The sequence below is a fragment of the Simochromis diagramma genome, unplaced genomic scaffold (assembly GCF_900408965.1).
Source record: "Simochromis diagramma unplaced genomic scaffold, fSimDia1.1 OVJJ01000753.1, whole genome shotgun sequence".
Taxonomy (NCBI): Eukaryota; Metazoa; Chordata; class Actinopteri; order Cichliformes; family Cichlidae; genus Simochromis; species Simochromis diagramma.
Genome location: NW_024387523.1, coordinates 16,141,592 through 16,157,354, shown reverse-complemented (window position 1 = coordinate 16,157,354; position 15,763 = coordinate 16,141,592). Strand labels below are relative to the sequence as shown.

The 15,763-nt window shown below is 42.5% G+C and overlaps 1 protein-coding gene across 13 annotated transcripts in view; it reads right to left on the bottom strand.

The window, feature by feature from the left end:
- Positions 1–15,763, bottom strand: part of adgrb2 (adhesion G protein-coupled receptor B2) — a 258,273-nt gene that overhangs the window by 16,315 nt on the left and 226,195 nt on the right. For 8 of the 13 annotated variants that reach the window (XM_040020287.1, XM_040020283.1, XM_040020293.1 and 5 more), the window contains 7 exons: positions 14,557–14,649; positions 10,522–10,561; positions 10,066–10,080; positions 7,495–7,667; positions 6,512–7,228; positions 4,168–4,203; positions 1,618–1,731 (listed from right to left, as the gene is read on the bottom strand). In XM_040020287.1, coding sequence (XP_039876221.1) covers positions 1,618–1,731; positions 4,168–4,203; positions 6,512–7,228; positions 7,495–7,667; positions 10,066–10,080; positions 10,522–10,561; positions 14,557–14,649 — 1,188 coding nt within the window. The remainder of the gene's footprint in view (positions 1–1,617; positions 1,732–4,167; positions 4,204–6,511; positions 7,229–7,494; positions 7,668–10,065; positions 10,081–10,521; positions 10,562–14,556; positions 14,650–15,763) is intronic. The other 5 variants (XM_040020280.1, XM_040020285.1, XM_040020284.1 and 2 more) reach the window with 5 other exon arrangements.

The following is a 15,763-nucleotide window of genomic DNA, read 5'->3' as shown; positions in this document are numbered from 1 at the left end:
AATACGCGCTCCGATTTGACTTAATTATTTTAAACACGGGCCGTCTATTACTCGTGGCTGCTCTCTCGCTTCTTTTAACGTTTCGGGCATAATCTCAAAGCACACCTGAGCTCCCTCTGAAGCACATTAGCATGCTACGGCGCAACTGTTGTTAAGAGCCGCAGACTTCTAATATATGGCTCGCTCTTTTGCGAGCGCCTGCCATTTTTCTTCTCCTCCATAAAGTAGTTGCTTGGCATGAGCGAACGTGGAGTCAGCCAGCGCTTCTGAAAATCTTGATCAAGACGCAGAGCAAATGAGGAGTGAAGTAAAAGGCCGCTGCTCTGGCAATGGGAAACTGCAACATGTTTCCCTCTGTGTGTGTGTGTCTTCACAGCATGGGGAATATGAGAGATGTCAGACTAGCCTCTGTTCCTCCTCTGGCGGTGTAAATTAGATGTGAAACCAGCATACCATCGATGCCAGGGGAAAGTACACCTATCAAGGTTGGCTAACTCATCATGGCTCCACGCACTAAAGCGCAGCAGATGAGTGGAATGCAGGCGTGTACGCGCGTGTTTAAATCTTAATGAAAGTAGCCCTCTGAAGGTCAGCGCGGAGCAAGCGGGGGACTCTTTCATCTGCTGCTAATGATGTATTAATGATTCAAGGAGGCGTCTTTGTCTCATGTGCATAGGTGCCCACCCAGGCACCCCCCATGGACACACACCTCGTGGCCTGTGCAGGCACACACAGACACACACTTAAAAGAACATTTCCATACAGCACAAAGAAAATTAAACGGACACATTAGCCGGTTCGACACAAGCACAGACGAAACCATTTGTGCGTATGGACAGATGTGCTGTTGTTGTTTCTTTGTCTTTTATTTTCCCTTTCCTGTAATTAATTGTGGTGAGATAGTTTGGTAAGGAGTGACAAACAGTTTCACAGGTATTAAAACTGCAGCATTCGGATTTCATTAATCCGCTCTGATTGATTACCCCTCTGCTAAAAGCTCATGCGATCAACTCATTTGATAGGCTCTTAATAAGGCACCGAGCACAAGTGAAAATAAATGAGGTTCAGGCCAATTACATCAGGTACAAAAGTAATTTACAGTATGAAAGATGGAACAGAATGTGCCTCTAAAGAAATATTTATAAGGCAGTTAATGCTCAGTTCTTCGGGACTGTGATAATAAGTGTAACAATGAATTAATCAAGCGGCAATGAAAACACTGTATACAGTATTCACATTGCATTTAGATTTCCTTGTTAGCGCAAACAATGTTTTCACATTTCTAAGACAGCAATTTGCCATGAAAAAAGGAAACCATAATGAATACAGCTGCTTTCAAATCTACCTCATGTTTGTAAATGAGTGGGAGCTTTGCTCGGAATTTTTATGCCTATAATTGGCTGAAAGCTGCATTTACGAATAAATACAATGTCGCCACCACAGCGCTGATAATATTTAGTCATTGTTGACCACTTCCTTTGAAGCTAGTTATTGCGTCCCAGAAATGGCACGGAATGGGGGGTGTGGGGCGTTGGGGGTTTAAGTATTGTATAGGATAGGAGGTGGAGGTGCACGGGTGCAGTGGGTTCCCATCCTGCCTCAGGGCAATGATCTTACCTTGAATGTGGACATGGCTGGGTCCCTGCTATACCTGTCTATGGTGTGGAACTTGGACGAGTGGTTGAGCTCATGGTACAGCTCAGAATGTCTTTTGCGAGTGTGCATCACTTTCTGGAAGGGAAGAAAGGAAGGGACAGCAGAAATGAAGCAAATAGAAACAAACCAAAAACAAAACAAAAAAAAGAATGAAGGGAGGGAGAGCCGTGTAGGGACAGGCAGGGGGAATGAAAATGGGTAAAATGCTGAGGGACTGCAGTGATGCCAGCCATGAAAAGGGGGGTTAGAGCGAGACACTGTCGATCGATTGCTGGCTCATGCTCATCCATTATCCACTTCCTCTGTCTTTAAGAATTTGGCAACTGCGAGTGCTGCAGAAGCGAGTCCTTTACATGAATATCTGGTGAAAATGAGTGACAAAAATGCCATTGTCACAGCCTGGTTCTTGCTAACTGGTGATCCTGTTAAATCAGGATTTCTTTTTTGTCAAACTCATTAAAAAATCTAACAGATGGGCTAGAATTTAACTCTTACCCTCACTGAAATTATATTTGTCAAAAAACTGCCATCCCTGTGTTCCGAATGTGGCTGTCCCGAAGGGAGTTAAACCCGGATCTGTAATTCTCTGACAGCGAACTGCATTTGTCAGTGCCACTGCTGTCTCTCCGTGCTAATGGGCAGTGCTGGAGCTGCTCGGCGGTAGCTAATCGTCAAAGCAGCTTGTGAGGTTGAAAGTGACACAGGGGCAGGATGCCAGCACTCACACCCGCACACTTACTGGCCAGTTGGCGCTTAGCACTGGCTCCAATTACTTCAGAGTGGGTACTCTCATCTCTGCTCAGTTAGAAGGTGCTACTATCTCCTTGACTTCTTCTACAGTTTTAGGTTTTCAAGAATCTCAAATGTAACATACAAAATAAAGAACAATCAACACCGGTGCATTAAAGAAAAGGTTGGAAGTAAGGTTGCACAAACAGAGCTTAAGGGCAATTTTAAGCTAAGTTCGTCAATGGACCTAAGCTCGTCCAGCTAGGCCAGTTTGTCATTCTGCAAGATAAGCTACCATCTTGCTATGACTATACATACATTTAGGCTTAGTTAGGACCAGGGTTTATTCAAAATCTGCATTACAGTATACTGGTACAGTTACAGTTGGTACCTGCTAGACAGTAGCCCCTGCCTTCACACGACTTTTCCAAGTCCATTCTAAAGACTGGAGCCAACTTAGCACTAAAGACCAGGCTTAGTAAATACCATTTGGAGCAACTGGTCCCACCACTTTATAGTGTCCGAAATAAAAGAGGGGATATACCAAATTGATCGCAATGTTTTCTTATTGAATGCTCTTTCTTTCAAGATATCCAGCTTGAAGTCAAATACTAAAGAGTATAAACTTAAGAGTATAAGGTATTACTTTTACTTTTTTTTATGTACTTGTGTTTTATTGTATTTTATATTTGTATTTTATTGTACAGCACTTTGGTCAGCCTTGGTTGTTTTTAAATGTGCTTTATAAATAAACTTGACTTGACTTGACTTCCTGAAACACATAATTAGATTTCTAATTTGTTTAAGTATTCAGTATATTCGTAAAAAAGAAGTTCGCTTTTGACAGTCTAAAGGGATGAGCCAACTCTATCAATGGAGAAAAAAAAGCATGGTTGAAAATGGATTTACCTTTCATTAACTCATAGAAGTGTACACTTTGCTGTTTTAGAGGTTCTTCTATGTCTCTTTCTCAAAAATCAATAGTCAGTTGGTGAGAAAAGGGTTGCTTTCAAGGAGAGCCAGTTTCCTTGTTCATGCAGAAGCCACAGATGACTCCAGATAAATAGGCCAGATAAGTAAAATGATCAGCTGTAATCAGTGTTAGTAGCTTGTCCTCACTCATACCCTTTACGTTTAAATGATATGTGTCCATGGCGGGAGGTGAATGTCCAGTCTCTGCATTGGCCAATACTCAAAGGAGTTCACAGGGAGGGCAGCAGTGTTACGAGATGGCTTGTATTTTATTGCATAGAGACTGGCGATTCACGGGACACTCGAGTCATTTTTAACACAAACATACTCACAGACACTGCCAAACCATCTCGTTCCAACAGATATAACCAGCAAACCAACTGCGGCCACATACGGTACGTGTCAACCCAGGACGGAATTACTAGTTTTTATCCAGACACAAGAAGCATTTTACTTTTGCTGTTTCTTCAACCAGGACCCCAAAAAAAGACATGACAAACTCATTGGATTTAACTGTGCATGTCGTTTGGAAGGTTTGGTTTCCAGATTCAAATAACACATCCGCTTGTTCATAAAGACAGACTGTAGGTAGGGACAGCTTGACTGGCCAATGTTGGAGAAACAGCATACTATGTAAGATAAGTCTGAAACAGGTCACTGATCTGAGAGCAAGGGAGACACAGGAGCGAGGGAAGGGGTTTAGCAATGCGTTGTTTTTTTTTACTCCTCTAGGCGTTACTCAAGTCCTGGCAGAAGCACAAGAAAGCAGAGACAGGCTGATGACAGGGGGGATGAGGTCCGAGATCTTACCTCGAAGTCCAGTTCAGAGTACCGTACTCTTTTCCTCTGGAAGAGGAGGGGGCAGGGGGAGAGAAGAAAGCATCAATGACCACCCCTCGACCACCACAGAATTCTCTTGATCTCAGTGTCTTTGTGGATCTTTCAGTGCCATTGTTCAGTAACAAAAGGACGGCTAATATTCACCGGCTGCCCAACATGATACAGACATTTATTTACAAATGTCATGGGAAAAAAAGGCAAATTGTTCAGCCTATTTCAACGTAATGAGATTAGTGGAGTGGAATAACCCAGAATTACAATGAAATATAATTTCTTGGCTCACATACCCTGAAATACAATCGCTACAGCCTTGGTGTAAATCGTCTTCTCTGCTATTTTTGGAGAATTTGTTGAAGACATCCAGATTAAAAAAGCTGCCACAAACATGTGAGGGATGTGTTTCATCCTCTAATCTTGTTTGGACCCCACCTGCTCTCATCTTAAGTGCTTCTTTAGCTATAGTGAGTGGCACACAAGCCGCCAATTTAACAGCTGCAGACATTTCCAACTCATCTGGCCCCGACATTGCACTGAATTACATTCCATCTCTGACTTCCTCTCTGGCTCTCACTGTCTGCCAGATTTGCATTTGGCAGGGAGAGGAGCTGCTCTCTACAGTTAGTTAAAAGCAGTATTCATTCTTTGATAGGGCAGAGTTGCTGATCTGATGCTACGGCGGCCAAGGTTTTTAAAACGGAGAGAAATGCAAACAGATAGAGAGGCAAGTTTCTCCCGGGATGTCCTATTGCCTTTGCGAATTCAACCATTCCCTCTTTTATTATCGCGGAATTCTTACCTTAAACAGAGAAATTCCATGATTGAATTAGCTTTGCAATATGGCAGGCATGCAACATGCATATACGTGTGCAGTATATTGCATGTTTTGATGGAAACACACAGAAAGCAATAGCTAACTCACTCATACAAAAATCATATGGGATTCTGTCCTTCTACACTTTGCTGTTCAGATGGCACGGTGGTGCTGCGGTGTTGTTCGTTTGAACTTGCTGGTTTCGATAGCATGATTATTGGATAATATGCTTAGTGAGTCATTTTCACACTCTGATATACATCACTTGGAGTTTAAAGATACAAGCTTCTGAATCAACAGTACATTTGACACCCTAAGTACTTTTTCACAATCTTTCCACGACACGTCTTCCTGTTGCAATTGGAAAGTAAAACACGGATTTAATCCTCAGAGGCACTCTCTGACATCCATCTCCGAATCAAACATATCCTAACAGGGTGAAATTGTAGCAGTAAATTACATCCGGTTTCTCTTCAGTTTTTTTTTCTTCTTTTTTCCATATTCATGAGTGGACTCGTTACTCATCTGACAGTGATTTTTTTATGAGTCTTAATGACTCGTCCTTAAAGTCCTTTGCCCCGAGTGAAGTATTTTCACTTTTTGAGTGAAAATGTTGCTTCCATGTCTTTAATCAACCTTCAGCAGTCAGCAAGATGCCATTAAGGGAAGATCTAAAGTGTGTATTTGTGCATGTGACTATGTAAAGTATGTCAGTGAGTGTTTGCAAAAATTAAGGTGGGCTGAAAGACATTCACCAGGGAATTTTTTTTACTCTGATCCTGTCAGTCTTGATCCATCTGCTGCAAAACCCTGTACCATTAGGAAGTGGAGGGGGGTATCACACACATATTAAAATCACTCATACAGAGACACTAAACTAATATGAAGCTGTCTGTCATTATGAGAATAACTCATTTCAATGGTCATCCTCTCAAAGAGCAGCTATAAATACTACTCATCTGAAAATAGCAGCTGTTATAGCAGACTTATACTTAGGCACACAACTGTGTTATTATCACAGTGTACTGTTACTGTAGAAGATAGACAGCATGTATTAGAAACTCACGAAATTTGAACTAACGCGTTTGAAGGCCGCACTTACGGAACTATGAGGCATGTGAATAGACATTTTTCTTCTTTACACGTGTTTGGTATTGATAGATTGATGATAAAAGTTAGTTTAGAAATGAAGACCATCTAGTTGTTCCTAAAGTTAAGTGAAATGTCAGATAGATCAAGATGTCTTACTTTTCCTGGTGTAAATGAACTCGTTTTGAGAGGACGGTCGATGCAATGAGTGGATCTGAATTTTTCTTTTTTAAAAAAAAAGATTCCACAGGCATTAATGACTGTGAATCCTTCCACTCCTCTTTATCAACCCACTTATAACTTTACTTGCATTATCACAACCTGAATAGCTATCACTGTAAAATTCAGGGAGACAGTGGAAAAAAACTCAACCAGCGTTGCCTTTATTCCCTTTGTCCTCAACCTATCACCCACCTCCAGGGATCCTGCTGAGAGGCTGGTGTTGGCATTGGTGCTGCCCAGGTTGCGTGGCAGGGTCCTGGTTCTCTCCACTGTTGTTCCCCCTGTCAGAATCTGTCTGACTGAAGGTCTCTGGCCCGGCTTTAGCTGCAAAGAATTCCCATGGGAATGCATATGTCCTCCATGGGAGTGCACAAGACCACCCTGAGGCATCAAGTGGCCCTGCCCATGGGGCAATGTTTTGATCGTCCCAAAGGAGCGGTTGAGGTTCATGGTGATGTTCATGTCACCCACACTGGATGGCACAAAATCCGCCGGATAGGCCTCACTCTCTGCCGGGTGAAGGGTCAGAGGAGAGGGAGGTGGCGGGAAGGGAGGATCCTCCACTGCAATGTTGAGAGGCTTGTCCTCACCCCCCAGTCCCAGGCCTCCTCCTTGGGAGGAGGGTGTTGCAGGTTTGAAAGTGACTGTCCTGCGAGGTAAGACCATGTAGTCCCCCTCTCCTCCACCACCCCCCTCTCCTCCGTCTCCCCCACCCCCTCCGCTTCCAGCACTTCCGTCCTGGGAGGTGTTGGATGAAGCCGGAGGTCGAGCCCAGCCCAGGCCACTCTCGGTGCACAGGTAGATCGGAGCGCCGCCGCGTTGCTGTCCCTGTTGTCTCTGCTGGTCCACATTCACTTCCTTCTTTAGGGGGGTCTCACTCAGCTCATTGAGGCCTCCCAGAGGTGGAACCTTGCAGATAAAACAAAAAACAAACAAACAAAAAAAACCCAATAAAATTGTTTTTTTGCAAGCAGAATTATTTTCGATAAACTATATTCTTTTTTATTTCTTTAGCAATCCCGCTTAACTTCATACAATGAGACACATTCCATCTCTTTTTGTCGTGTTCAACTTCAAAATTGTGTTCAAAATTTAATGTCAATATAATGTCCAGCAGGAAGTTGAAAAATGAATGAGCTAATCTGTTTGGAAGTTTAGAAACTTTAATTGTGTACCTGTACAATAAGGTTAGGAGGGGGGATGTTCCCTGGGAGAGTGCTGAAGTTGACCCCTACTCCGCCCTCCTGATGGGCTGCCAGCTTAGGATCGTCCTCATCATCCAGGGAGATGCGGGAAAGGGTCCCAGTGATAGTGGCTGGGTTACAGGTGTTCACCTCTTTGAAAATGACTGCAGTGAGACGAGGGAGGCAAAAGGATTTGGAAAGAGACAGCAAAGAGAATGGAAGATAGGCAAGAGATACGCGAGAAGGAATTTGGATAGTTGGTGAAAGGAGAAATATAGTGAAGGTGAAAAGTTTACAGGTGGGTGTGAATAGAGAAGGTGGGGGCGGGGGGGGGGGGGGGGCAATTGGGTTGAGGAATAGATGTTGAACGGAAGAGAATAAATATATTTAATTCCAAAGAGAACACAACTGACAAGAGGCGTGCAACGCAGAGACAGACAGCATAAATTAAATTAAACTGATACTGAAATATACTTGCAGCTATACAGCCTCAAGATACAATGCATCTCTAAAGAAAAATGTGATTCTCTCATGTTGTGCTTGGTATACAGTGACTGACTTTTTGTTTCTGACACTGTGACCTTAAATCTCAGAGTAATGTCCTTGGTGAAAAATGCTATGTAAAACCCAGTGCTTTTCTCTTGCCTGCTTTCACATACTGACGTACATCTATATGCACTAGAGGAAGTGTTTTGAGCATTAACGTATGCGTGTGTTTCACAATACTGTTAATAGCACAACACAAAACCTGCTTGCAGTGGCTGTGAATTAGTTTTCATGCTCATTAATCATAAGAGAAGCTCAGACACTCCACACTTCTAGAAGAGTTACTGCATAACTAATTCGGACATGCTTATGAAAGACAATCTTCTGTCACAGCTATCATCAATCACACACACACATATATCAAACCATCTGGAAATTCATGCCAGATATCATGCTCATTCTGTCACCATCAGAGGAGTAGATATTTACATAGCCCCAAATCCCAATTTTTAGACCAAAGTAGGAGCTCAGACTGTTTTCATACAAGCTGTATTGATTTAACAGAATGTCAGGCTAGACATTTGATCAAAAATTGAAGCCGGATCCTGCTGAGGGTGAATGCAGCAAAAGCACACTGGCTTACTACAACTGTCATTTCCTCTGTTCCATCATCCCGTTGGTGCAAACTGACAGGTTGGATTGGAACAGGTTTTGGAGAAATCTGACCAATCTGCTCCCATCACGTCTGCAACAAACAGCGGATGGCTCAGAGAAAGACCTATAGACGAATCCAGTGTTGTTTTTGTGTGTGTTGTGTTCTAAAGTACCGGTGCTGTTTTTTTGCTGATGCAGAGTGGAAGTGAAGACATTTACACTGACAATGAAAGCAAGGATATTTAAATTAATCACTGTCAGGGGGGCAGTGAAAGTAGTCGCTATGAATGTGGAAGTTAGTCTCAAAGGACCAATCAGAAATTAATTACTACATAGCCTTAGGGGAAAAAAAGAACACAAATGTCTTGTGTGTGGAATACGTGTTATATACAACAGATTAACTGGTTTAAACCTAGCAGAAAGATTCCAGGTAAAGCCTGAGATCGATGTAATGACGTTACCTACTGGTGAAGCTTTAAGTAGGCGCTTTCAACCAGCGCTTTCTTGTTGTTATGAAAACCAGATGTAACAACCGAGGGGTTGATCTGACCGTGAAACCAAGGAAAGCAGCATGCTCGCTGGCCAAAAAGATGTGACTGGTGATGAGGATATAGTCAGTACTTCTCTTTTTTCACTTGAATGGTGATGATTTTAAGTTTGTAACTCATAATAATGTATAATTTTACAACTTAACCTACCAATTTAGCCCATAAAGTTGTCATAAAAACGGTCACAGAGCCAGGAGCTAGTGTCCCATAGACTTCCATACAACCTAAAGTTTTATGGAAGTCTATGGGACAATAGCGATAGGAAAGGCAGGTTTAATGTCAACCTTTGCTGACTTGATTTTTGAGACGTGGAAGCTACATTCAACAAGTTCAGGGCCGAGAAGTTCAGTCACTAGTTTCAAGTATTATTCAATACATGAAGTTCATAAAAATGATAAAGCGGCATATGATTTACAATGCAATGGCAGTTCTCTTGTTTTTGAGTGTGTAGCATCCATCGGTTTCTTGGTTAGATCTCGCCCGTGCTCATCATGTTTGGCCTCGAAACTCTAAGATGCTTAGAGTGAAACTTTCAGAAGGTCTTTGCTGACACATACGTCAAGTCAGAATTGAATGGTCTACTTTTAAACCGGGGAACATCTTACTACGCGAGTACTGAATGTCAGAAAGATAAGAAAGATGAGCTATTTGTACAGGTTTAAAGTTTGGCTAGAAAATATAGGAAGGCACCCACTAGAAATAGATACAGTATGTAGGGTGGTGCCATCATCAGCAAAGACACAATCAGACCCCAAAACTGTTCAATAGATGGAGTAAACGAATATGGCTTTCAGCTGGATTCGTCTATAGGAGCTCTTAGAGTTTACGGACACATCAGGCAGTATTTATTAGGTCAGTAAGGTGCAAAACTTACATGGGTGTCCTCTCTCTGCAAGGGTTTTGGGAGGGAGTGGAGGGGTGGGAGGGTGGAGTGACTCTTTGTTAATATTTCAAAGCACAACACACACTTATACTGTGGTACATCTGTAACACATCCAAACACCCACACAGGAGCATTGTCGACTAACGAGTGAAACAGGTCTGAACACATTGAGGAGTGTTATTATCATGCACAATTAAGCACAGTCTCATCCAAACATATGCTCGCTGAGCACTTATTGGGCAGAATCAGTGTGATTGATAAGGCATAATAATTTGCTGTGCCGAGATGTAGCGCATCATCTCCTGTCATTTCATCAACACATGCGGCAGCAAGCTAAGAATGAAACAGCTTGCAATGCTAATCCTGTGTGGGACAAGGGAACAGCGAAGAGAATGGAGACAAAAGGAGAAGGAGGGAAAGTGAAATCAGGTAGAAGGGAGAGCTCACCTGTTTGACAAGCCAAGTCAACGTCCTTCTCAAAATCCGTCTGATGTAGAAGGCGGGGTAGGCGGCGGGGGAGAGAGGAGGCACAATTAATTTGTGCATTCAGAGCAACAGGAAGCACACGAGTCCGAGCGAGCGACTGGATCTCAAATGGATATGATGTATCCAATGACTCTCATGCTCTGATTTAACTCTATAGAAAAGGACCTGATCCCAATCTGCCACTTTATATGAGTCAATTAGTAATCCTCTCCATAAACAGAACAAAACAAAACAAAAAAGATGCACTGAAAATGTTCAGTTTTTCCTTCTTTGCACTGAACTCATCCCAACGCCTTTTCTAACCAAAAAAAGAACAGAGGAAAAAGCTACATTTTGTCTAAGGCCTACACAACCGCTGCTTTTTTCGTGATGTTTATCAGTTCACAGCAGCATATCCAAAACAGACTTTGAGAGAAACGAGCAGAAGGCTGTGAGGTACGTAATGCTTCTGTATGCCTCATCAGTCACCTCGCTATCATCTGAATGGAAACAGGGACAGAAATTTACACAGCAGCTAAACTATTATCTGCTGTTCCAGCTGAAGCAAAACTTTGCAGCTTCCTAGCAAGGATGAGAAAAAATATATATAATGTAAGAATGCAATCCATTGACAGGAGCGAAGAAAACACAAACTTACACACAACACTGCTTTTAACCTGTACTCAATATTCAGATTTTATGTAGATAAGGTACTTCGGGCACAACCAAATCTGATGTTTAGTTGCTTTGATATCTCGTACTTCACTCGAGCGATGCAGGGCGGCACTGCTCCTTGGGGTAAAGAAACCCAGAGGCTGGTGAGTTGAATGAAGAAGCTCTCTTTCCAGAATGGCCACCACTCAAGTTTTTCTGAACTTTAGTAAAAGTGAAGCCTATTGCTATGCAGATGCGATCCTCCCATTTCTCACTATAGAGCCTCATCCCGTCCTCAGCGGGATTCACTTACAAAAGCCTTTGTTTGGATAATAAACTACAGATTTCAGACAGTTTGGGCATGCCACAGAGGCAAGGAGAAGAGGAAAAGGGCGGAAATGAAAAACTGAAAGAGAGAATGAGAGAGTTTGCAAAGGTCTCAAAGGAGCAGAAAAGCTCTTAGTACGCAAATCACCCGCAGCACCATAAATGGTTCTCTACTAAATGGACAAATGAGAATATTAAGAAAAAAAAAACAAAAAACCAAAGCTCTCCTCTCTTTTTGTCTCTTTCATCCACATTGAGAAAAAAAAACAAATCATCTTTATTCTAACCATTATGCACTCTCTCTGCAACTGCCTCACAGGTTACGTACACTGAGTCATCAACATCAACTAAATAATATAAGGGAACAGACTGCAGCATATACTGAGGGAGCATACGTTAACGTACACGTTCCTGTAGTTAGTCAAGTCTCTTAGACATCACAACTATTACTGCAGTACATACACTTAAAGGTGCGATATGTAAGAAACACAAACTTTGGTAAAACTACAACTTTGCTTCTTGCTAACAGTTAGCTTATAGCATCAGAGTGCACAGGGGTACAGCAAAAGGCAATTAGGGTCTTTACTAGAGCTCAACCGATATAGGTGTTTAAGACGGACACTGATGCTTATTGATTTTAAAAAGCTGAGATATTGGCCCTATGGCTGTATTTTTGTCAGGCTCTAGTCTTCACAGGTTTAATGTACATAAAAACATAACTAAGGGCTAATTATTGGACCTCTATGTACCTTTTTAAAATGTCAAAATATGCATATATGATCTTGTAATAGGACAAGACAGGTTATATACAAATCTGAGTACATTTCCAAGCATAGGTACAGAAAGGTCTAAATCTAGAAATATCTACTTCTGTAACATTTCAAAAATGTCACCAGGGGTGATTTCCCTAAAGTACAAAAACACCCATCAAGAGTACAGTGGCAACTGTACCAAACCACTGTATCTCTGAATGTACAATACGGCTCTTTACTGTCCAACAGTGTGTGTGTATATATGTATATATATATATCATTAACAATATATCTATCAACTGTGAAAGTTATACAAATCCTAAAGTGTATTTTTCTTGGGTTGGGCTTATTTTGCTATTTCAGAGCACAGTAATGGTAGGGTTTTCATTCTGTTTCCCATCTTTCCATTAAGTTAAGAGACTGCTTACAGTAGCTCCAGAAAGCTCCAAAGCAGTGAGTGTTGAGTGGTTAACATTTTCTCATCCATCTCTCAGGAAGAACCTGTCAAAACGCTCAAGTAATCCTGTAGCATTTATTAATAAATGTTGCTTTACATATTGCACCTTTTCTACTTACGGATTTGACTATTTCTACCAACAATGGGGTTTTTTTGGTTACATACTGGTTGGCTGCTGATGTGATTATGGGCGTGGTTATGGTTGTGGGTGTTGTTGAGGATGGGGGTATGCTCATTAACATGGCTCAATGCGTGGCTGTGGTTGCCGTGGGTCAGACTGTGGTAACAGCCTTGCTGGGATGTCTGGTGGCACGCTGGTGGGAGCGGCTGTGCGTGGCAACCTGATAAGCACAGTGATGTGCCGTAACGCAAAGACCCGCTCTGCTTTCCACAGGCGCTCACATTTGCACATTTCTGATGATATATATAAAAAAAGAATTAATGAAAAACATAAAGTTGAAATGTTAAAAGAGGACATCTAACCAGCTTTGCAAAGAACAGCGCTGATTTTTAATCAGAATTTAGCTAATCAAATAAATTTCCAGAGACAGCTTTGATTCCGTTTTAACAAGAGGGTGTAGCTGCAGTTCTACATCTTTACGCCGACTCTAAATGTCAAGGGTTTAACATGCTAATGAGATTTGTGAATATACCAAGAGCACCTGAGAGAATGGTGTTCACTGTAATTATGATGCAGCTATAACTGGTGGCAACCTCGTCAAATTATCCATCACAATTAATGTTCTCAAGGGTGCTGCGTCTCTCACACAGCCGCTCTCCGTGCATATGTGCAGTCTGAAAAGACATCCTCAAAGTCGCACGTATTTAGACAAGAAAAGTTAAGAAAAAACAAGAGCACCTGTCTGTCTAATGCACTGTCGCTGGCACACTGATGAGCCAACACACATACCCAAAATTAAACATTCCAGTTAGACTGTAAAGGAAAACAGAGAGTGAGAGTGTGGCGCGGTGGCTTCATTGAGCAGAGCGATGGCTCCAAAGTTTAATCTTGAAAACCTCAGAGGAGCATTCAGAAACCCATAATCGTTACCGCAAACAGGTCTGAGGGAGAAATAAAGGGAATAGAGATGAGGGCTGCTCATTCTCTCATGGTTGTGGTGTTACTATACTGTCATTGCTGGGGCAGGTCAAGTCTCTATGATTTATTACACTATTAATAACATCTGGAACGCACACAATAACCTTACAGCTTATAGCTCTGCGGTCTTTTAGAAAAAAGAAAAAAGATGAAGGACTTTCAGTTAGAAGAACATAAAAGTGCTGAAATGTCTGTTGTGATAAAATATGATTAGAGGCTGTGATGTATAGACCAACAAGCTCCCACTCCCGAGTTGTCACACACTGATGCCTGGTGAGGACCGGACGATTTCACAACAGCTTTATTTCAATGCGCAGGTTAGTCCAACTCAGTTTGTCGGGTGTCTTTCAGTGCTCGTATGTCAAAAGACGGGAGTGAGAATATGTTTTAACAGCAAATGACAATGAAATGATATAATAGCAGGGGACTGTAGGTGAAACAGCAGACGTTAGTTTCAGGCTGGAAACTAGACAAGCTTCAAGTGAAATTTCATTTTTCTGGAATGATGTCACATATAAAAAAAAGACACTGCTTAATGCATGAACCCCTGTTAAGGTAAAGATGGTTAAGGAGAAAACGAGAAAGCCAGGTGCGAGTTTGATCACGTCTATAATGGCATCATGCTTCGCTCTGCTGGAATTGGAGCTCGCGGGGAAAAGCTTCAGCCTGGTTAATGTTAGTCTGAGGCAAATGGACTGCAATGTGGGATGAAATGGAGTGCTATTCACCATGATCTGCACCTGTCCATTCTTGCAGGAGTCTGGTGAGTTTTCGCTGTCGTCTTTACATCCCCCCATTCGACAGCGCACTGCGTCCTGCACCTGGGGGTTGGAAGGGGGATGCGGGAGAGGGTAGGGTGGAAACAGAGAGAGGGAAGGAGGGGCGGGGAGGACGATGAGGGAGAGGAAAAGATGATGCAAAGGAAAGAAGTTAGTGGAGGAACTTTTCCTTAAGTTAGTTTGGCAAACATTGGAGCGTGGGGACCATGCTCCTTAAACAACGTACATGCTTCATTTATATCGCCGCAATGGCAAGTGTACGGTGAATACCAACTTATGCAAAAAGTCCCATTGTTCATGAGGAAACTCGGCTTGCAGATTATATAACAGTTAAAGGAGCGGTATAGAAAGCCCATAGAATACTTTGAAAGTGAAAAATTTGAGCCTAGTGTGATTACTGTTCACAGCACTAATTAAAATTAACAGCACGGTATGTACTGTAGATGTTCTAAACCTGAGGCCTTTCCTGTGCTATGCTGTTTTTTCCTTATCCTCCCACATACTGTATCTAAGTAAACACACACCAGCGCGCTGTCAAAGGGCCGCTCCTTGTAACAAAGAACAAATCCCCCCCCCTATCGCGATCTGTATTACAGGTATCCTGGTTAGTTGCTGAGGAAGTAGCAGCACATCGGGCGGTCTCCTCGTCTATGTACGCGAGTGGACTGCGTCCACGTCTGCATGGACTGGTTTATCCCCTCCATTGTTTCATTTTGTTTATTATTTCCTTTTATATCCATACTCATCCTCAGTGGCCTTTGTTGCCTGTTCTGTGTTAGTGCGTGAGTGTTTGTGTGTATGTGAGTGCGTGCACTGGCACCCAATGCACCTCATTTCTACTTCAAAGAGAAATGCCCCACTATGGATATCTACCTCTCTCTCTCTCTCTTTCCACATTCCTCTCTATTTCCTCCTCCCCTACTATCATCCCCTGCTTCGCTTCTAAATCACAGTTTCCTCTCACAGATCTCTGCGTGCGTTCCCTTCCTCACCACCTAACTTTAACTTAGTTCCTCCATCACAAGACGCTCCCCTTTCTGCCGTTTACATAATATCACACTTTATGCTACCTTCTCTCTGTTTTTGTTGCACTGTAATACATCCTGATCCCCCCCACCCTCCCTCTATTACTTCCTCCGTTGCGGCACTCCCCTCT